This window comes from Falco cherrug, chromosome 5, assembly GCF_023634085.1.
Source record: "Falco cherrug isolate bFalChe1 chromosome 5, bFalChe1.pri, whole genome shotgun sequence".
NCBI classification, from domain to species: Eukaryota; Metazoa; Chordata; class Aves; order Falconiformes; family Falconidae; genus Falco; species Falco cherrug.
The window spans coordinates 70,583,744-70,607,185 of NC_073701.1; the positions used below are offsets into that span (position 1 = coordinate 70,583,744).

The following is a 23,442-nucleotide window of genomic DNA, read 5'->3' on the forward strand; positions in this document are numbered from 1 at the left end:
TCCTTAGCAACCCTGACAAAAGAAAATGGATCACAAGAGATGAAGAGGCCAGGCCAGTGTAATTTGGTAATTTGATAATGATACAGTCCCTCAAATGGCCTCCAGCACCGACAGCTGGGCCCCAAGCATCATCCAGCATCCTCTGGCTGCGCCCGGCAGATTGGAGCAGACAGGCTGTTTGGGAGAGAGCTGACAAAAGCTCCTGTCTTCACTCCTGCCAGAGTCAAAAGCAACAAAAAAGTTCATCGCTATGTCACCAACCTGAATTGCACTTAGCTAGGTTAATTAATTGCATGGTATTTTTAGAGCAGGAGTAATTTAGGCTCTGGAGACGCCGTGGAGGCAAACGGCCATGAGTTAATGCAGGGCTGGACCTGAGCACTGGCAAGTCCATCTTGCAAAAACCTCCACCACATCCTCCGTGCTTGGGCTCTGTGGGGGGCGGGGGAGTTTTGCATGCCATCTGCAGCTCTTTTGGGTGATATCCATCGGGTTTTGGAACAATAGTAATCACTGTTTTGGTGATTATGTCCCTGTATTGGTATCTACAGCCTCTTGCTGGTAAACACTATACCCTGCCCACGGCAAGGGTAGAATCGAAACCCAACAGCCACAACACCCTTGAGAAGGAGGGGAATGTTGAAAAAAACAGAAAAAAACTTCTGTGCCAGGAAGGCAGGTGTGCTTGTCTGAGCTGGGACAAGCAGGAGCAAAGTCAGGAGGAAAGTCAAGGAGAAACTCTCCCCATCCAGGAGCCACTGGTCCTGCAGGAGATGCCTCAGGCATTCTGTCTCATTTTGCACCCCAGACCACCCCGGTAAATCCCACTTGATCCCTCAGGCTTCCTAGGGGATGAGTGAGGAGCCATTCCTGACTTGGGCATCCCTTAGCCCAGGACCCTGAGCCCCACTGGTGGGCCCTACATCCCCCAAATGTGTCCCACCCTGCCCCTGAAACCACCCCAAGCACCTCTCCATGGATCATGGAGTCAAGGGACCATCCCATGGCCACAATCCTAGTGGCAAAGAAATGCTAACCCAGCTGTAGAGAAACAACCATTGCATTTCTTGAGCAATGTCTCTCCCACCCGCCTCATCCAGCTGCTGCAACCTTACCAGTGGGAGTGATCCCTGATTTCCTCTTCACTCCATGGGATATAAATAGGTTTTACGTTTAGGACCTGCTATGGGGATAAATGCCTTGAGGCCAGAGCCACTCCTGCATGTGGATCCAGACTCCTGCTGACTCCCTTTACATTTATTTTTTTCTTGATTTCTTTCCAACCAGAGATGTGATGCCCATGTACCTGCAGGCACATACGATGTGTACAGATAGGTGCAAACACCTCTTTGAAGAAATGGTAGGAGGTGCAATAGGAAGCAGATAAAAACATTGCAGCAAACACTTGGGAAAGAAAATTTGGAAGATTTAAGATTATTTTTTCTTCTCCATTGCTTTTTTTTTTTCCTCCCTTTGGAGGGGAAGCATCAAGAGCCAAGCTTTATTTCATGCCTAAAGGTTGTCAGTGGTGAAGCTGGTCTTGGGGCTTGGCCCAAGTGATTCTTGGAGAAGCAAATATAGCAATCTGTACAATAGCCCCAGCCCATTTTATCCCAGAGAGGCTTTCTGATATCACATTGGCATCAAAAGCTCAAAGCAGAGCTAATTAATTGCCAGGAACATGAAACACTGAAGGTGGGGTGGGGGGCTGCTCGTTACAGGCAGCCAAGTGCTTTGTGTATGACCAGGGCTGTAAATCCCCTGTGATGCCACAGCAGCAGCAAGGGTCTCAGGGCCAAGAAGGTGAAAAAAGAAAGACAAACTAACAGTTCACCCCTTGAAAAACTAACAAATTCCATGTCCCCAGCTCCTCTCCTCCCTCTGCTGAGGTCCCAGCTCGAAGCGATGGGGCTTTCCAATCCCTCAGTGCCTGCAATATGGCCACCTTGGAGAGACACACAGAGACTTGCTGCTTGTGACCTGTCAGAAGGAGTGAAAATCATCCCAAAATGGGGTTATGGGGAAGAGAAACCCACCAAAAGTCAGCCTCATGGGAGAGGAAGGGCCATTCACTGGGGGGTTACAGAGAGAGATGGGAAAAGGGCAACCTCGCATTACAGCACAATCCTTCCCCCTCCACAGCCTTGAAAATGCAAATTGCGTCTTAGAGATTATTAAAGAAGTGACAAAGCAAACCAGAAAACTCCCTTCTGTCCCTCTATGGACCTACAGTGCATCCGTGTCTGACTCTTCTGTGCAATTCTGGTGCTGGAAGTGGTAAACAGGACCGCGCATTGCATTGCCTTTGCCTCCCTGCGCCAGGCAAGACTTCTGTGCTGGTATTTGGGGCATGCATTTTGCTTTCAAGGCTTCTGGTATGATATGACCAAAAGTCACTTCATCTTATTTTTCCCAGTAGCGGAATGGTTGTAGTGATGAAACTTTAATAAGATCCTCTTTGGCTGCCCACATTTGGGCTTTAAATGATGATTCACAGAAGGAAATTGAGGCTGGCAAGAGAGGCTGCAGAGAGGTGGGAAGGTGTCCTGCTCCTGAAGAGACAGACGCACAAGGGAGATGTGTGAGGGTGCTCATGACAAAACCTATATTTTTTGTAAGTTTGCTAATTTTCAGAGAAACTTCGGAGTTTGAGTCCCCTCTGCCACCATCCAGCTCTCAGGAGTGCCCCAGGCTCTTCGTGGCACAGCTCCCTCCTTCTCCAGGGTCAGCCGGGGTTATTTTGAGTTTTGCAGCAAAATCTCCTCTCTGGTCCCCTGAGAAAGCAAAGACCGAAGCAGGGATCTGCAAGCCGCAGTAGCCAGCTAGTGACAGTTTAAACGGTCTGGTTTGCTTTTAAAGCAGACTAATAGGGATGAACCAGGCAGTTTGACTTTCTTCATCTTTCTCTCTTAGGTGCTGCCTTCTCTTTCCTATTTTCCCCTAATAAAATCACTGTGAAGATTCCATGTCTGGCGTGCAGATTTGCCTCCTGCAAGGACTTTGTAGTACACTAAGCCTTCCCAACAGCAGAGTGTTTTATGGGTAAATAAAGCACAGAAATATACCCTAGTATATGCTAAGGAGTTGGAGATGGCTTTCACTGTCTGGCTTCAGCAGTGACCTGCTGAATGACAGGAAACACATTCACCTCCATGCCCCAGCTTCTCTCAGGTAGATATTGTCCATCTGCAGAAAAAGAATAAGTAGACTGACATTTACATGGGTCATTCTGGCAGGAGGATTCAGTTTTGATGGGGACCCATGTGTATACACCACTCCTTCAAATGTAGTATGTCTTTAGGGTTTTGATTGCTTTTCACCTTTGCAGTCATGGAGATGATCTGTCTCAAGCCTGGCTGCCCAGGAAAGCAATTTGTTAAGCATTGAGTCACTTTGCGCCCTTCAGTCTGCTCTTGTGCCCTGGCTCCCTGAGACCTTTGGGATCCACTGCCACCCAATTCAGTCCAATGGGGTGAGGTTCAACCCCAATCATGTGAAGATGGACCCATGGTGGAAGTGGGTAACTGCACTTGTCACCCCCCCATGCAAGACTGAAGCAGTAGCTGCAGACACCTAAGAGCCCAAGCGGCAGCTGGCACTGACAAACACCCCCTCAGGGTCCCACAGGATCTCCTAGTATGGGAATCAGCCCTTCCCCAATGTCCCCAAGTCACCTTATTGCAGCCACAGGCTGGGAAATGCTGAACATCCCGTTTCCAACCATTTACACACAATCCATGGGCCCAGCCTGAAGCATCACAGTGGATAAAAAAACACACATTCACATGTTCTCCCTCCATCACACATGCTTTCCTCTCAACCTCAGGAAAGCTTCTGTAAAAGAGGACCACCACCCCACCAGAAGGGATGGGATGGTTGCAAAGGTAGAGCAGCCATCACTTGTGTGGGGGCAGCTAAATAGACCTTACCCTATCCCAGCTTACAGTCTTCATATAGTTTAATTTACTTTTTTAGATGCGCTGAAGTAAGTTAAAGACCTCACCACCTCTGGGAGAAAGTGAGTTTTAGGAAGGCTTAATTAATATACTTTGACATCGTGCCTTTCCTTAACCTATATTCCCTTCCCCAGGTACCTGAATCACAAGTTCCCAGTGATTTTGGCAATAGCAAGGCTTCAGTTTTTACCTGAACACCTGAAATTCCTGGAGGTGATGTTGGACACCAAGTCCTTGTGTCAGAGGGGTTCACCAGGCTTTGATTTCTGGGGTACCAGTTTTGCCCTACCTTTGGGGCCAGGGGATGCTAGACCCACGACCCATGCCAGAAGCAACAACCTTTCCACATCTTTTATATCCCTCAGATAATCTCCTCTGAGCAGGTGACAACTGAGTCCAAAATGCCACCAGAGGTATTTTCAGCTGTTCCCCCAGCCCTTTTTAAGTGCTTCTTTAATCCAATGGGATGTGATGCCAGAGCATGGGGTGGAGACATCCTGCTCTGGTAGACAGAAGGGAACCCACTTTCTGAGCACCCACACACCACTCATGATGCACATGTCGCCCAGGTCAGCACCCAGAGCTCCCATCCCACATGTATTTACATGGTCAACCCCGTTCTTCAATCTCCAGACCAACAAAATCAGGGGTGGTGAGTTCATAACCCAGCCTGAAGCATGCAGGGCCATCAGTCGTCTAAGCCAAACAGGGTCCAAGGGTCTCCCGATCATTCTGCAAGGACCATAGCAAACATCTGCAGCCCTCAGGGGGCAGAAGGATGCAATACACACCTCTCCAAGGAGGCATGATGGGAGAGAAACACTGGCAAAGCCCTCACTGTCCAGCCCATGCACAAAGCTTTCTTCCATGGGTAGTCAATCCCAGGTTGAGTCAAACCTGGGTGGAGCTTAGCACCACCCAAAGAATTGCATATATTTCAAAAAGCTAGTTAGATACCTCCTGCCAAGCTTCAGGTCTTGCCCTGCAATGTCCCCTGATCCACCAACACTAATTAAGCTACCAGGTAACGGTGCTGACTCAAGCCCTTCTTACCCCGTGGATGTCAAGGAAAGGCAGGACACAAGCCAAGCAGGGGGAAGCGAAGGCTGCTGAGGATCAGCACTCATGCATCCACAATGACCACAAGGGGAAATCATTTTTAATGGACCTCCACCACAGGGGACAGGTTGGAAATAGCTCTCATCTATCACTGCTTCCTCACTGCAGAGCATGAGCTGAAGGGTTTCATCAGCTCCAGGGACCATGCAGCCCTTAGAGAAAACTCGTGCCTCTGCAATAAATGAGCCCACAAGTGTTTGCCAGAGGGAAGGGAGAGAGGACTGCGGGCCAGATGGTGTTTTCCCTCTCTTTTGCTGGGAAGAAGTCCCTCTAAAGGAGTTTCCTACCCAGCTCTTTGTGTTAAAGTCTGCAAGTGGGTTTGCTTGCCCAGAAATACGTCCAAAGTCTCCAAAGATTTGGATAACCAAACTGCCTTCCAGGTCCCAGTGAAGGAGGGGAAAAGAAAACGTCAGTCCAGGAGATGAAAGCTTCAAATGAAAATGAAAGAGGAGTGAATTACTGGAGCGGTGGATCCTGATGTGTCTCAGCCAACAGCTGTAGGTGATTAAGGGGAAAATGCTCAACCCAGGACTGAAGCCAAAGGGGAGCTCTCAGTGTTACTGGTCGCTGCCTTTCAGATAACAGCCAGCATCTTCAGGGGCTGGGAAAGAAGCTCAAAGATGCTCATCCTAGAATATCCACAATCATGGCTCCTCTTCTCCAAAGGAGCTGCTCTGACCATCACTGGTGTGGTATAGGAGCAAGAACATCTCCCCTTCCTAACTTGGAGCCCATCCAGGGCCACTGTTGGCTGCTATTACTTTTCTTGTGGTTGCTCAGAGGATTTTCCCCACTTTTGGTAGAATTTGTTCCTTCCGAGGGATAACTGCACAGCACCAGCCCTTTGCTGGAAGAAGATAACAATGGCATTTCCAAGCAGGTTTCAGAGAGGAGCTCTGATAAGCAGGCAGGGCTGAGCAGGGTTCTGGGGCCACCAGGACCCCCCATCCTAGCTGCAAATCTGTGGTGGCCATCAGAGGGACCCTCCACCAGAGACCTGACTCCTTCGGGTGTCTCATGTCAGGCTCACCTGGAGCAACACCTGCTTCCAGCAGGGAGATCTCCATCCCCATCCTTTTTGTAGCACAAAGCACTCTTGCTTGCAAACCAGTGCCATGGGGCATTTCAGGAGACCTCTGACCACACCAGGACCAGAGCGCTACTGGGAACCCAGGCTAGGGGTGTTTCCTGACTTGCTGCTGCACAGTGCAATCTGAGTTAATTCTGCTGGACCTCAGTGGGTTTGGGAGTTTTAGGGTGTTTTTTTTCAAGACATACATTATCCCTACCTCCATGCTGCACCTGGGACCATGCTACCACATCCTGGAAGAAGTTTCACAAAATTTCAGTCTTCCATAGATTTTCCTGCCTGCATGGGAGAAGAAAACCCTCTAGAGATGGGAAACCAGGCAGAGGTAGACCAGTGTGAGCAGGGCAATTCTGTCCCTGCTTTGGATGGCAGTTACAAGCGGCGACCTGGAGCAAAATGCTGCCAAGGTGCTGCACCAGCCCCATTCTTCAAACAGAAACACATTAATTAGGATAACACTGTTAATCAGTACCACAAACCCCAACAGGCATTAAAACCTCTGCATTTAAAATATCTTTGCACCAAGTGCCTGGCTACCTGGAGCATCAGGGGGAAAAGTATGTCTGCGTGATCCTCCAAAGTCCCGGCACTGGCAACAGCCTCTTTTTTGGGTGACTCTTCCCAGGCTGTCAGATTCAGACGTCTTCCCTCCCCCGCCCCCTTTTTCCCTTCTGAATGGGGAGAGGCACCGCAGCCCTCTGACGTTGCCAGCTCCCTCTGATTTCATTTTAATGAAATCATACCCAAATGAAGGCTCCACGTCTGGAGTTACGACGCAAACCCCGTGATCGCTCATTTTTATATATACACGAGGGAGGGGAAAAGCGTTTCCATAGAGAGAAAAAATATCACAGCCCTCTTAATAACAATAAAAGAAAAGCAAGGGTGCAGAAGTTGAGGGGACCGCGCCTGATGCCTCTCTCCTCAGAGTGAGACCGCAGAAACCCCTTCCCATCCTGACCACCAAGGACTACCAGGTGAGTGCCTGGATTTCATTTACTAACCAGCAGCCACCTTCATTTGCACAAACTTTAAATATTTCAGTGCTTTCCTCGGGAGATCAGGTCCCACATTTCTCTGAAAAAAAAAAAAAAAGAAAAAAGAAAAAAGAAAAAAATAGCAGGACAGGGAAAAGCAATTCAAGATAATTGTGTTAAGAGAAACCCCTCACTATCACTCCTAAGCAAAAAAAATTCTTTTTTATTATTATAAAAATTTTTTGAGACCAATCAGGCTGGGCAGCATGGGAAAGGTTTGGAAATTGTGGGAAATTGAAAAGTAGAGATATAAATCACTGCTATGATTAAAGGAATGGGGAGGTGACAAGGGCACAGCCCTGTCCCCACTGGGTCAGCTTGAATTTTGGAGCCCAAGAATCAGCATTGTCAGGAGAGATTCATTAGGAAAGTGGAGGCAGCATCAGACAGAAAGAGTTTTAAGAGTCTATAGGTCTCATCCACAGTAGTATTTTATTCCAGACTTACTTTTTGACGGGGAAGAAAATAGCTTTAATCCAGCGCCTCTGCTGCCGAGGAGCCCAAGACAACCAGCACATAGCTTTGTCCCCACTTTGCCGGAGCTGCCTTGCTGGAGCAATAGACTTTCCTCTTTAAAGCTGAAAGCAGATCTTCAGCTGATACAAATAGTCCTGCGGCGGCTGTCGGCACCACCTCAATATAATGCCTGTAAATTGCTCACGGGCATCCCGGCAATTTCCACCCTGAGGAATGGCACCCGCAGGTCACCCTCCGGCAGCGGCAGATTTAACTCAGACTTCCTCAGATCCACCGCATGTGGGGTTTCTTCTTTTCCTGCTTTTTTCGGGGGCCGGGGGAATTGCATTTCAGCCACGTTACCCCCTTGTTCTGCCTTTCCCCTCACTCAGCCAAGGTCCCCAAAGAGTTTTGCTAAGTGTAAAAAGCCCGAGCTGGCTGCCGGGCCAAGCCACCCGTTTGAGGCAGCTGTGAACCAGGCAAGGAGGAGCCGCTGCTCCGTGGCTCTGGAGAGGGCAGCGGCAGCTCACACCAGCTCAGTCTCTCCCAGCAGCTGTGCCAGCTCTGCAAGGCCTTTTGAAGATATTCTGCCTCTCCACCCGGCAGCTCAGGACCAGGGTCCCAGGGAGAGCAGGGGTTGTAGACAAGGGTGAGAAATTTAGCAGCCTCTAAATTCATGCCACCCACCCTGCTAGCAGGGGCTGCCAGGATTTTCTTTTTTTTTTTTTTTGTGAGGGGGACTGTTCCTTCTGAGGCTGAAACGCAGCTGCAAAGGGGGAGGTTTTGGGGTAGGAGAAAGATCTTCATCCTGTTAAGCTTTTGCAAGCAAAAAACTAAGTCCCAGTGTTTAAATGTCTGAATTGGGGCTGAAGGAAGGAGAGGTTTGGGCCCTGAATTGCTCTTGCATGGGGGCTGTGTGCCTGGGGAAAGGTTTCCTCCCCCGTGCTGCCTGGGTCGTGCCATGGCTGCTGCATGTCCTCTGTCTCTTGTCTGGACACAGGGCAGAGTTAAGGGGGTGGCTGTTGCCTGGGGGGGTGGGGGTGGGGGTGTCTCTGTGGGGTTTTGTGCAGGGGCATGTGAGGCAAAGGAGTGGAAATTAAACAGGTCCTTCAAATCCTGCCTGTACGACCTGCCCCATTCTCCCCCTCTGAGGGACTGCAAAGGGCAGGGTTAAGGGGATAAACCTGTCCCAGTCTCCCCCTCCACAGGACGGTGATGGACAGTTAAAGTGACAGCAGTTTCAGGGACCGTGGCTCAGGGGGAAGAAGAGCAGGTCCAGGGTGACAACTCCTAGGGCAAGTGATTTGACTTGGTTTTGATGGGTCTGAGGACATCTCCCCCACCCAGCAGCCCCTTATGCAGTGGTGCACAGCCTCCATACCCAGAAGATGCACATACTCCATCCCCAAAGACACAGACATCCATGGAGACCCAAGGGAGCCATCCTGCTCTGAAAGAACTTCCCACGGGCTTCCCCAGCCTCCCTGACACCTCCACACTCCTGTCCCCATGGGAAATAAATTATCAGTTCGTGACCCCAAATCAGTGATGAAACCCCAGCCCCAGGCAGGGCCCTGCACCCCCGGGGACTGTCCCCTGGCCAGGGCTTGCCATGCGATGCCCTTGCCACAAGGTGGGGTCTGAGGATCGGGAATGCCAGCACACCTCCAGGCGCTTGGAGGGGCCATGTGCCCTCAGGGCTGGCCCCAGGGACACTTTTCTGACCTCGACAGGGGCAAAGACCCTCACCATGAGATCCCCTGTGGCCTTTTCGGTGGTCTTTTTGAATGGTCGGGTGGGTATACAGGGCAATGGGTCGCTTCTGGGAGAGACAGGACTCAGAGATGGGGAGGTTTTGCAGAGCAGGAGGGTTATCAAAAGGTTTTCAGTCCCCCTCAAGGCCCAGAAATGACTGTCTTTCAAGCAGGGAGTGACGCTGCTATGATGTTATTTTGGAGGTGGCCCCAGGTCCCCAGGCAGGGCTGTCCACAGGGGGACTGCACCCTAGACGGGCCATCAGATGGGACAGCCCATCCTGAACGCAGGGTGGAGGGGGGTCCTGGGCATGGAGCCATGGCGTAACAGGCAGCCCTGGAGCACCCAGGGTCAGGGCTGGAGAAGGGACATGGGGCCATCACAGTGGACTGGTGGCAGATCACACCTCCAGCACTGGGGCTGACTGTCCCCCACTCTTCATGCCCTTTTCAGAAAGAGTTTTGTGAACAGGTGGAAGGGCAAGTTCTGGTTTCAAAGAGCACAGAAACATCTCTGGTGGCTTCAGACTGACCAGAGAGGAGCTGAAAGGAAAACCCACCTTTACAGCACCTGGTGGTACCCACAGTTACTCCATGGAGGAGTTAGCAAGGTAGAGAGGGCTGCAGGGAGGCTGCAATGAGATTCCTCCAGGCAAAGAGGTACCCACAGTAGAAACCTTCTCTCCTGCAGCAGGCACTGGTGCTTCAGCAAATGGATGGCCAAATCCTTTCCTTCATGGAGACTGCAGCTTTGCAAAGCATTTTGGACATTCCACCTCCCACCCAGCACCCCAAAACCAAGGGCTGGGGGATTGCACCTAGGAGGAGGAGGCCCCAGGACAACTGATTCCCACCCACCTGTCCTAACCATTAGAGGGGATGGGGGAGACCTGGGAGGTGAAACCAAGAGTGCAGAATCTGGGAGAGGGACCCAGGTCTATGGGATGTGGGAGGATGGGGAGACAAGGGTGCTCTATCCTGGGCCCGGCAGGATGCTCATGCCCATCTCTGCCCTCCCCTCACTCTCTCCATTGGGCAGGCCACCACAATGGCCCACACCAGGCTGCTGCTCCTCCTTGCCCTCCTCTGTGCTGCCGAGACTGGCCAAGCTCTCCACCTCTACAGCGCCGCCTCTATCTTCAGCTGCCTCAATGCAGCCCTTGCTGAAGCCCAGAAGAGCCGCCCAGAAGAAAACACCATCTTGGACAAGCGCAGTTTCGACTTGCCATCGCCAGAGGAGGTGTCAGATGAGGAGGTGGGGGAGGATGCGGTGGATGAAGAGATGGGGAAAAGGACGTTCCCAGGGGAAGGCCATTACAAATATGTCTCCCAGGCACAGGTAAAGGGGAAGACGTATCAAAACCGGGCCAAGAGCGACCGCCGCACCAAGGTCACCCTCTCCCTCGACGTCCCCACCAACATCATGAACATTCTCTTCAACATCGCCAAAGCCAAGAACTTGCGGGCAAAGGCCGCCGCCAATGCTCACCTCATGGCCCAAATCGGGCGGCGGAAGTGACCCCCCACAGGGCAGGGGGGACTCAGAGCTGGGCTGGCTGCAAGGGGCCACCACCTGGCCCCAGCTTGCTGGCCAGACAGGACTGATGGCCGTGTACGATATCAGTGTTGTATATTTTTGACCCATAGAGCTACCTAACTTTCATACCTCTTCTTCCTCCTTCTCTCCTTCCTGATCTCCTCCATCCCTCCTCCTGGACATTTCCACGCGCGGGGAAGAGGCTTGTGTCTGCAGCAGGGCAAAGGGACGCATTGCCTCAGGAAGGTCTCTAATTAAAGCTACAATCTCTTGAGTTTCCAATGCTTTGTTATCCCATCGCCTCCACTGGGTGCTCGATCAGGCCTGTCTGGGCCCACTGGGTTTCCAAAACCTCCCTCCAGCTCAACTTCATGGCCCTGTCTCCACCACCATCCAGACCCTACTCCCTCCCAAATTCTCCATACACAAGTTGTCCCTACACACAATCATTACTGCATTGGAAAGGGAAAAGCAAGAATGGGCAGGGGACCTCAAGAGGAATTTCCCAGTTTCCCCTTCTGGGGACTCTATAGGTTTTAAGGTTGTTTTACAACCACTCCTTTCCCCACCAGCACCTTCAGCAGTTGCAGCTGGGACAGCATCAACCTTCCGATCCACATGGCCCTTCACAAGTGTTCCCAAGTCATCGTTTGGCACTGGTCAGGGCCACCCCATGGCCTCAGGTGAGTCTGGACCCCAAGAGCTGCAGGTGCCTCCCTGGCTGCTCCAGATCCACCTCATGGGGTCTGTCCATGTTGCCCAGTCTATCCCTGCCCACCTTTCCCACCACTCTGCCTTTCCTGGTAGACCTCTGTACCGGTTTTTCAGTTGGTAGAGCTTCAGCTCCCTATGCATAGACTTCAACATTCAACAACACAAACATTCACCCTGTTCTTTTCCACCTTCTACTGAAGCCCAGCTCACCAAGCTCCCACGTCTTCACCTTAGACTATTTATCCCTCCCTCTAAATCTGCCGTTCTCTTCACCTCCCAGCCCCGCTCCAAGATGAAACTTCATCTTCTGACCTCCATTTCTGCATGTAGCAGGCATGGGAGATGGAGAGAATTTGGCCTTTCTTTCCCAGGAGATGTTTATCAAAAGCAACAAAGCAGCTCCCACCAGCTCCATCTAGGGCATGGCCAGAGCACTCCGGGGGGACATTAAGAGGGGATAGATCTCCAGTTGAAGGGTTGGCAGATGGACTCACCAGCTCCATCTGAGGAGATGTAGGTGGAGGCATCTCCTCGCTGCCCCACCAAGCACCCAGAGGAAGCAACACAGCTGAATTCAGCCCCAGCAAGCCCATGCTCAGGTGGTCAAGGATCCTAGACAATCCACAGACCAGGGACTCAGGACCCAAACCCCAAAAGCAAAAACAAAAAAAAAGGAGTACACCAGGCCCTTCAGCATCTTCCTCTCATAGCGCACATCTCCAGCAGACGACCCACCAACATGCCCACAGCATCTCTGTGCAATGGCCTCCTCCTGCCTCAGCTCCAAGGGTGTACAGGCGAGGTCTTTCCTTGTTGCAATCCGCTGTAGCCTTGCACTATATTGACCTTTAAGTACACTTTATGTATATAGCTTTATACATTTTTATAGCCCAACACCCTACACATCTATCCCCACTGGTAAGTTGAGCTCTCGTTCAGCAGGACATAGGCATTGTCCCCATTTTACACCCAGGGAAACCGAGGCACACACGCCCACTCACATCTGGTCAGGCAAAGCAGGGTAGAGCAAAGTCAGACCTGTCTGGGCACCCAGCTGGACATACTCTCGTTCCTTTGTGGGGTTGTCCAGAGGTGCCCCAGGTTGTCAGAGTTCAGCCTTTCTGGTGCAGAGATGTCTAGAGTAACCTTGGGCAGCAAGGAGCAACAGGGATTTGCTCAGAGCCGAGGGAGAAATCATTGCTCTGAGCAGAAAGTTGAAGAGACTTTCACCTGTGCTCCCCAGTGAGCTCCAGTAAAGCACTGGCCCAGGCTGGGAACAGGCTTTTGTCCCCCACCAGCTGCCATGGGGATCTGCACCATCCCTGGTTTTGAGGTCCTTTTCCAGCACCAGGTTAGACAATGGGAACATCTCAGCCCCACTAGTGCCTGGAAATCAAAACATCACATGCCTGGGGCTCACGCTGAGTGAGCTCAGTGAGCTTCTGATCCCCTTTAATGAAGGCAATTAACATTGAAGTGACACCACGGAAGCAGATGAGCCAAGGTGTTTGCTGGCACCAGGCTGTGCTTGCACGTGCAAAGCTGAGACAGGGACAGCAGATACCAGCTGATAGTGAGTGATGGGGAAAGCAGAGATCCTCCATCCCCAGCTGCATCCCCGCCAGGGAGTCTCACACACACCCGGCACTGGCTTGGACAAACCCTCCCAAAATTAATCCTCCTTCTCAACCTCTGCCAAGCGAGACCAGGGGTTGCTTGGAGGGGCTGAAACACATGCAGATGTTGGAGGAGCCAGATTTCCTGACGAAGCTGGATAGAAATAGGAGCACTGAAATCTCCATCAGCACCCATCTGTGCCTGGGAACATGTAGAGCCAAGGCTGCTGTGCTTGGAAAAGACATCATTGTTGATTGGGGTGATATGTGCAGTTTTGTAAAAGCCAGGTGAGGATTTGGTCTTTCCTGCCATTTCATGCAGGAAGTCTTGGTATTGCACTCAAAAAGAGAGGTTTGCTCAGGCATGGGTGCACAGTTGCTGCACACTCACAACATACCTGTCTGCCTCCATTGCCAGGTCCCCTCCAGTCTCTTCATAATCCTTACCCCAGGCAGCCAGCTCTTCCCAGACCTCCAGGAATGCCCTCGTCCTCCTTCTCCTCCTCCACATGATAATGCTCAGAGGCTTCTTTCACCCACACCAGAGCAAACCAGAGATGCTGCAGTGATTTAGACAGCCCCCAAGGACAGCAGATCCTGAACCTCATCCTGGGATCAAGGAGGTCCCATGCCCATCTGGCTGAGGAAGGGATTCAGGCAGTGTAACTCAATGGGCATCAAACATCTGGCCAAAAATGCACTCCCACTGTGCAAGGAGGTATCCACACTCACATCCATGGGGTCTTGGCTAAAAAAACCAAGATGATTTCCAGCAGCAACCACAGGCAGAGTTTGCCCATGCACCTCGGGACAGAGAGCAAGGGAACATGGCAGAGTTATATCAGGAGATGATCCCTAAGCAGGGTGGTGAGATGCACTTCAGGCTGCAGATACACCTAGAGGGAGCCATCCCTGGTGGCATCAAAGCCTGCTTCTGGGATGTCCTGTCCCATTCTTGGAATGTTTTGTCCCACTCCTGGGATGTCCGGTCCTGCTCTGAGCTGGGCCAGCTGTAACCAACTCTTCCAGGAACAGGGCTACCCCTGGCCACCCAGGAGCTCTGCATGGAACTCTGTCAACACAATTTGTGATATGAATAGGAGCACATAAAGATGCAAAAGCAACCCAATTATTTGAAGAAGGATAAGAAACTGTCCCCAGTTTCAGCCACAGACCCACTGGCTGCTGGATGGGTGATTTGCTCTGCTCTATGTCCCTCTCACGTGCTTTTGCTGTGACTCTGGACTGTTGCCTTCCTGACCATTTTCTGTGAGTTGTGCCCTGGGGCAGTCCCATTTTCTGTTCCTCTTCTTAGAAGACCCCAACTTTCCCACTGAACCCAAGAGAGGTGGTAGGGCAGAGGGTAAACCACCCATATCCAGGGCACCAGACCATGAGACTTAGTAGGTCCCATAAAGCCCATTCCCATGTCTTAAGTCTAAATCAGATTTTACAACTTGTGTTTCTGGCCCCTGAGACATCCCATGTCCGTGAGGTTTTGCTTTTTTATATGCTGCATGGAAAATAAAACCATTGTCCATTTGCAAAGTGGTGGTCACATTGGTGCCCCTCAGTCCTGGCATTATGCCATATACTGTCACCTCTCTCCTTGTCTGTCCCAAGTCCCCCCAGACATCCATCAGCCCCACATCACAGAACAGCCTCAGCATCTCTGATGATTTTTTGCCACCTAACAGCTCTTATCCCTATCTTAGAGAAGGGACACTGAGGAACAGAAAAGTCCCATCTCCACCAGTGTTCCAGGACCACACAGGTCCTACATTCCCCTCTGGCAGTGAGGCCCATCTCCATGGGACAGGCTGGGGAGAGCTCCACTCTCTGCACTGTCAATGGCCTGGGGCCAGGAAAGGGGGATGCTGCAAAGTTCAGGCACAGCCAGGGTAGCTGGATTGCGTTCGATGGGCCAACACTGCCCTGGAGCTGGGAGAGCCTGGCTTCCTCATGGGGCACCAGTGCTGGAGAACCAATCCCAGCCCCATGACATTATCCCAGGGCAGGAGCCCCATTCTGCAACTCCTGTCCATCCCCAAGAGATTCAACAGACGTGCTGTTTGCATTTGGAAAAGGGCAATGGAACACAGAAAACACATTTCCAGCCCTGAAGATGGCAATGAAAGTTTTAAAAATTAGCATAATTCTTTAAATATATAAATAAATAATTCCACATGCTCCCCCACCCCCAAAAAATAACCATTCAAAGCTCCTTTTCTGATTTCACAGAAAGTGCTCTTAGACATCGTAGGGAAAGCAATTCTGAATGAATATTTAAAAGCCAAAGAAACTCCAAACTCTATGGGTTTGCAGGTGCAAATCCTTCAAAGAACCTTGATTACCCCACATGGCTATCCCTCCTGGAGCAGAAACACCTGAACCCTTTGCCAGCAGGTGGCTGCACAAGGAGGGGACAGGAGGGACCCCTTTAGCAGAGAGCCCAGCTCTACCTTCTATAAAAAGCCCAAGAGGGAGGCAGATAGGGTGTGCTTCCAGGGAGGTGGTTCTAAGTGTGGTAAGGGGTTGTGGAGGTTTGGAGCAATGGTGAGTAGCTGTGGGGCTTGGGTCTGCTCTCTGATAGTCAGGGCTGGTCCTTCCTGGCTCTGCAGGAGGGTGAGGCTGGCGATGGCTTTTTTTTTTCCCAGTGAGATGTCTTGCCCCTGGCTGTGTGCTTCCGTGGGTGTAAAACTGGTTGTGGGGTATGGGGGAGCATGTGAGCCCTGGACAAGGGGTTCCTAAAGGCGCAGAGCTTGTGCTTGGGCATGTCCAGTGCTGGGTTGGCTTTGCAAATGTTGGTGTCCCCCTCTTCCTGACCTAGGGAGGGCTACTCTGCTGAAATGCCTTCAGACCTGTTTATCCTTCTGTGTGAAGATACTTTGAAGGTATTGCTGGTGGTATTCAATACATGACTGAGCTAGGTGCCCATCTGGTGCTGCTGTGGGGCTGGGGCAGACCTGGAACAGGGGATGAAGGTCTCTCCTTGTGGAGACTGGTTCAGCATCCCTGTTCTGTCCTTGGTGTTGGGGGTGGTTAAGGCTGTCCTGGGACTGTTTAGGAAGAGAAGTGCAGTGGTGGTGGCTGAGGGCTGCTATATTAAACATCAACACCCAGGGCAGGACCCTTTGCTGTAGTGGAGGATGTTGCTGCCCTGTGTCTGTGCTTGGTAGGGGTCCTGCTGTGCCAGGCTTCTTGCAAGAAGATAACTTGAGAGTTGCTGTGCTGGTGCAGTGTCCTGCCTAGGCCACAGCTAAAAGCAGATGGTGAAGGCAGACTAAGGTTTGGGTAAGCCCATCTGACACTTTCTTATCTTGTAGCTCAGGGCTTCTTGAAATGGACATGGGTTTTTTCCCTTAGTGAGCCTCAGTAGAAGTCTCTAGTCCAGTCTCTTTGAGCCCAAAAGCCTGGGTTTCACAGCCTCCTGTGTCAAGGAATTCAACAGCACAACCACACTTTCTGTACAGGGACTCCTCTCTAGCCAAGCCAAGAGTAGTTGCTTTATGGGGCAATTACTAGTCTTGTATGGAGGTAATGAAGAAATGCTTTCTTGCTTGGATTCTCTCCAGCTGTCTCTAATCAGTGATCCTGCATAGCTGTATCTAATCTAAATGGAGATGAGAAACTACTCTGACAGTCAGTTCTTGAAGCTCAACAGCACTGGCTTCTCCCATCAGAGAGAAGCAGAGGGCTGCTGCTGTCTGAGCAGGGAGAAGTCTGCCTGTACCTCCCTGGGAGGAGCATGGTGGGAGTGTTCCCACTGCTGCCTAAGGCTGGCTGGGCTGAATCATTCCCTCCTCTGCAGCTGAGAGCACCAGATACAGTACCTGGGAAGGCTGTCTCTGCCCTGTCTCCTGCCCCAAGGCAGGATCAGCAAAGCAAAGAGAAGAAACCATGAGCAGTTGGACCTGATAGCCACCATGTACTGTAGATTCAGCAGCTGGGCGTGGTGGCCTGCTTCTGGTAACAGGGCTCTTGAGCAATATAATGAGTGTTGGGATGCGGAGGGACCTGCCACAACACCCTGCTCTCTGCATCTGCCTTGCTGGGAGATTGCAGCATCTCTCTGAAGTGCTAATACTTATTTGTGGGTTGTTCAGCAGCTCTTGGGTGCCTGCTACAGAGAAAGTGTCCTGGCTGCCACCAAGCTGGCTTAATGTTCCTCTTGTCCATAGGTTGTTAGCCACATGCTCTATAAAGACATTCAGAAGTGCCAGCTTTAGTCTAATTCCTCAGTGTACACTCCTAACTTTCTCTTCTCTCCCATTCCTGTGCAGAGGGAGTGTATTTCTATCCATATTGGCCAGGCTGGTGTCCAGATGGGCAATTCCTGTTGGGAATTATATTGCCTGGAGCATGGGATTGAGCCAGATGGATTCTTCCCCAGTGAATTCCCAGGGCAAGCAGACTCTTCCTTTGGGACCTTCTTCAGTGAGACAGGATCAGGGAAGTATGTACCCAGGGCAATATTTGTTGACCTAGAGTCTACTGTCATTGGTAAGTCATGGAAGGTCTCCAGAACTCTTGGGGGTGGGGGCAATAACTTCTCTGTACCTGAAGTGTGGTGTTGGCCACCTAAACTCTTGGTGAGGCTGCTAGCTTCCATGTAAAACTGCATCTAAATTAGTGCAAGTAACTTGGCAGACAGCAGATCTTATGCTAGTGACACTCATGAGATCTGAATTCCCTCCAGATGACATCAGGACTGGGATCTACCGCACACTCTTCCACCCAGAGCAGCTCATCAGTGGCAAAGAAGATGCTGCCAACAACTATGCTCGGGGCCACTACACCGTTGGGAAGGAGATCATTGACTCTGTTGTTGACAGAGCTCGTAAAATGGTAAAAACCTTGTGGAGGGTCTTCTGCATAGCGCTCTGGTTGCTTTTGCCCTGGCTGTCAAGAGATGCAATGGGCTGGGTGGCTGGGGTGGAGAGAGGGAGGCAGTGGTGAGACTAAACCGAGCATATCTTGGTTGGCTTGAAAATGCCACTGTGACCTGGAACAACACAATGGGATGCCTGTGGGTGTAGGTCTTGCTGCTTGGGACTTAAGGGGAAAACCAGGGACTAAAGATGCCCCCAGCGTAAGCAGGAAAAGAAGCAGCTGCGACTTGACTGTCCAGGCAAGAGGGCTTTCCCCTAATGTGTGTAGGGTTTGCTGTGTCAATCCTGATCCAAAATCTTATCCCAAACAATGTCACATCTCAGCTTCTGGATAGTGGCTCCCCTTAGACCTCTCCTCCCTAGTGTGATAGTGTCTGGAGCATAAGGTTTCACCCACACAGACCTCAGAAGTGCTGTGATAACACTTGATTTAAGTGGAAACTTGTAGTGACTTTCAGACTTCTCCTAATCTTCTTGACTGTTAGTATTGTCTCTCTGACCTAATATGTCACTCCCTCAGGCCAGGCCTCCTTTCCTCCAAAAGTAGAAGATAATGTAAAAGCAGCTTAATTTGCTGTGTCTAACAGATCCCACCTTCTAGAAGTGAGAGGGTTGTGTGTAAGCAGGAAAAAAAAAACAACCCACAAACGCCCAAAGACTTGATCTTGATGGTTAAACACAGAACTTTAGCTTAAATCCAAGGACACCACAATAACTCCATTAACTCGGTCCTTCTGGTTCTTTCCCTGGTGCTCCAGACTGACCAGTGCAGTGGCCTCCAAGGATTCCTGGTCTTCCACAGCTTTGGGGGAGGCACAGGCTCTGGGTTCACCTCCCTTCTCATGGAACGGCTCTCTGTGGAGTACAGCAAGAAGTCCAAGCTGGAGTTCTCTGTGTACCCAGCCCCACAGGTCTCCACAGCAGTGGTGGAGCCCTACAACTCTATCCTCACCACCCACACTACCCTGGAGCACTCGGACTGCTCCTTCATGGTGGACAACGAAGCCATCTATGACATCTGCAACCGCAACCTGGACATTGAGCGTCCCACCTACACCAACCTCAACAGGCTGATTGGGCAGATAGTCTCGTCAGTCACTGCCTCCTTGAGATTCAATGGTGCTCTGAATGTTGACCTGATTGAATTCCAGACCAACCTGGTGCCCTACCCACGGATACACTTCCCGCTCACAACCTATGCACCATCATCTCCGCAGAGAAAGCCTACCATGAGCAGCTGTCTGTGCCGGAGATCACCAATGCTTGCTTTGAGTTCTCCAACCAGATGGTGAAATGTGACCCACGCCGTGGCAAGTACATGGCGTGCTGCCTGCTGTACCGAGGTGACGTGGTGCCCAAGGATGTGAATGCAGCCATTGCAGCCATTAAAACACGCCGGTCGATCCAGTTTGTGGACTGGTGCCCCACAGGCTTTAAGGTGGGTATCAACTACCAGCCTCCCACGGTGGTGCCTGGGGGAGACCTGGCCAAGGTGCAGCGGGCTGTGTGCATGCTGAGCAACACCACGGCCATTGCGGAGGCATGGGCCCGTCTGGACCACAAGTTTGACCTGATGTATGCCAAGCGAGCCTTTGTGCACTGGTATGTGGGGGAGGGCATGGAGGAGGGGGAGTTTTCAGAGGCCAGAGAGGACCTGGCTGCCCTGGAGAAGGATTATGAGGAGGTTGGAAGGGACTCAGCAGATGGAGAAGAATAATATTTTTACCTGTGGGAAGGCAGCTTGGAAGAAGCTTTTTGTAACCTAGTCTGCCAATCCCTCCCAGGGAAAGGAGTTGGTGGGCTGGGTCTGAGGAACTGTGACTTAGAAACTCTACAGCTTGTCTGAAAGCAACTCTTTGGTCAAGTCTCATGCATGTACAAAGTTGACTAAATAGTGATTAGCAAAACATCTTCTCCTGTCTTGAGATGCCACAAATCTGGCTTGTGGTGGCTGCAGGGTGGTTCCCATGTTGCCTTGGTCACTGTAGTCCTATCTGTAGGGCTTTCCTGCTTGCAGATGCTGGGGGGAGCCCTGTGAACTGGGGTGGGTGACAGCATGATGTGAACCATCTGCCCTGGGGTGGGACTGCCGTGTTACAATGAATGTTGAAGTGATGGTTGTGCTCAGCACCGGCTGCCCATGCCCTGTCAGTGTGCTGAAACGGCCAGCTCTGGGTTTTCTGTGCTGCTTGCTGCTCCAAGGCATAGCAGGGGGGTGGGATCAGGTTTCCCTGGTCCCTTGCTGCCGTGCAGAGCCCTGCTAAAGCAATCTATGTCCTGCATTCCAGGGCCTGCCTGGAACCGTAACTGGAGTTGAGATGAGAATTCAAATACCTCTGCTGTCTGTCAGAGCCCTGTGAAAGCACCCAAACAATGTCCTAGCTCTAAACCAGGGACATGTTTCTGGCATTAGACTTCTTCCTTCTTGTGCTGGGTGATGGCCACTCAGCAAAAGCGATGCAGGAATCCCTGTGAACAGCTAATAAGCTGAAAAAGGGGAATTAACTTGATTGCTACAGCTCCCCTGGACCACAGCAGGCTATTTCTCCACTGGGTGCTCCCCTCCCAGTAAGTGATCCAAGAAAGGGAGCTGGCTGGGATGTGATGGGGAAGCTGGATCTGCAGTCAGGCTGTAATTGAAGGGCTGACAGCCTTTGCTTTGGCGGAAGGTTTAAACAACCCAAGGGAAGGGTGGAGGGGGGTGGTTATTATTAAAGCCTGTCTCTACTTGCCATTACTCAGCTGGGCTTCTGGGGGTGGCAGTCTCCCAAGGTCATGGAAGTGGGAGCTCATGGGGGCTGTCTCACCTCCAACTGCCCTCTGCCTTTGGGAGCAACACTGGTGGAGCTGGCAGTGTGATGGCTGCAGAAGAGGGAACGAGCTCTCCTGTGCCTCCTGGCCCCACCAGGTGCAGTTTTATGTGTTGGGAAATGCCTGTCTCAAGAGGACTGATGTAGACCCTGAAGCAATGACTAAACCTCCCTCCAGAGGGGGAGAAAAAAAAAAAAAAAAAAAACAAAGAGTGGACAAAGCAGAAAGTACCTCAGGCAAGGTGATGCCAGCTCTGCCTTCCCCTCCTAGGTACTTGGTCAGGAGCTGAGTAACGATTGCTTGATTTTTTTATTTTTTTTTTAATTTTTTTTTTTGGTGGGAGCACTTTTCTTCTCCTCAGTATAGATGCCCTTGGATAGGGGTCCTGTTTTGGAGTACATGGTCTGTTTTCCTTGTGGTCCATTGGCAAGGCAGGTCATCTCACTACCCATAAACTGAATGCTGCAGGAGGAAGGCATGGCAGCCAGAGTAGCTGTACCATGTTTGATGGCCTGAGGTTGCATCTAGACCATTTAATTTTATGGTACTGGAAAAGCTTAAACTCTATGGATCTGTTGAATACTCTGCATTCCTGGAGAGTCAGCCTCCTGCTTCCTAAAAGTACTATTTTCATTTTTTTTTCTTCTCATTTTAAATCTTCTGGTGTGCTTGATAGCTCTTGAATGCAGAGCTGTATGGCAAGAGCCTGGTGCGCAGCTCTTACCGGTGCTGGGAGTGGAGGAAAAGTCTGGCTGTTGGTCTCTTGGGGACACGTGCTTCTCTGCGGCCAAAGCACAGTCCTGCCCAGTGCTTTGACAGCCTTGCAGCTCCATCAGGGCATTTTTGTGAATGTTCCTGAGCTTCAGGCTCATCAATTTGCAATGGCAGCAAGTTCCTTTCTGTCATATCTGTGTGCGATGGCCACAAGCTGAACCCAGAAGCGATGATGGAGTGAGGCAGTTTGTACCCCAGCCAGCTGAAGACTGTGTCACCCTATGCTGAAGACCAACCCAGCCTAAGCAGCCTCATCACCACTGGCCCCATGCAGAGCTCCACACCTGCTCCTGACACAGCTCTCAGCTTGCATCATGCCATGGAATGGAAGCAAGAGGCAGCAGTTGCTGCTGGATCTGGGATTAACAGCACTGAAGAAGAGGGAACTTGCCTGACACCCTATAAGAAGTCTCTGGCAGAGCTCTATGTGTACCTTGAGCCTCCTCCCTGCAGGGCAGTTATCTAGTTTGTCTCATTTGGAGAAGAGGAGGCTGCAGGGTGACCTAATTGCTCTCTACAGCTTCCTGAGGAGGTGAAGCAGAAGGGAGGTGCTGATCTCTGTGGTGTCCAGTGACAGGACATGTGGGAATGGTTCAAATCTGCACCAGGGGAGGTTTAAACTGTACATTAGAAAGCATTTCTTTATCATAAGGGTGGTCAAACACTAGAACAGGCTTCCTAGGGAAGTGGTCGATGCCTGAAGCCTGCCAGTGTTTAAGAGGCATTTGGAAAATGCCCTTAATTTTCTTTAACTCTGTCAGCCCTGAAGTGGTCAGGCACTTGGACTAGATCATAATTGTAGGTCCCTTCCAACTGAAATAGTCTAGTCTAATGATGAACCACTCTGCCCCATTGCCTGTGATCTACCCCTATTGCCCCAGCAGTAATTAACAATAGAAAATGGGCTGGAGCAATGTGCCGGAAGCAGATCCCGCAGGCTGCTCCATGGTTGCTGTTCATAGGAGAGTGGGGTTTTTTATGACCAGCTTGGCTATTCCAGCACACAGGTAGAGAAAATAAAGCTGAAGCTGTGCAATGAAGTGTGTGCTGCTCTTCGGTGTGGGTCTGTACAATCCACCACTCATTAAGTTGATAAAGCATTGCCTATGGCCATTGAGCCAGAGATGCTGACTCCCCGAAAGCCACAGGATTGATCCCTCACCAAGGAAAATCCTTTCCTTCCCTCTCTTACTGCATTCATAGGAGGGCAGGAGTGGGTCTGTGCAGACAGACATACTGGAGTAATTGATTGCAGTAATAAACAACTGCTCCAATTACATCAGCCCTGGTGCTGTGCTGATTGCTTTCCAAGCTGCAGGAGCATGTGGCTGTACTCCTGTCTTGCTCAGCTATACTGGGTCAGCTTGTGGCTCCAAGCAGGAGTGATGCTTGCTTTGTGTCCACCCAAGGCTGTTGTCACTCACATTTTTGGGGGATTGGACCAGTGGCTTCCAGCCTTAGCTGGCTGTGGGAAATAGAGCCACCAGGGAAAGGTGGTAGCCCTCAGGATCATGACCCTCCCCAAGAGCAGTGGGCCATACCTAATGTTTTCACCGAGGTAATTTCATAGCAGCGAGTTGAGCACAGAGGAGGCTTCAGCCCAACAGTAGATGGGAGGACCCATCTACTGTCTATTCATGCTCCCAGCACCCTGGTTTTTTAGGCTAACTGCAGCTAACAATGAAC

The 23,442-nt window shown here is 51.0% G+C and overlaps 1 protein-coding gene and 1 pseudogene across 1 annotated transcript; both read left to right on the forward strand.

The window, feature by feature from the left end:
* The first annotated feature begins 10,460 nt into the window (after positions 1-10,460).
* Positions 10,461-10,931, forward strand: UCN3 (urocortin 3). Its single transcript, XM_055712627.1, has one exon. It carries the CDS (start codon positions 10,461-10,463, stop codon positions 10,929-10,931), a length of 471 nt encoding a protein of 156 aa, XP_055568602.1.
* A 745-nt stretch (positions 10,932-11,676) lies between these two features.
* LOC129736260 (tubulin alpha-3 chain-like) lies at positions 11,677-19,888 on the forward strand (annotated as a pseudogene).
* The last annotated feature ends 3,554 nt before the right edge of the window (positions 19,889-23,442 follow it).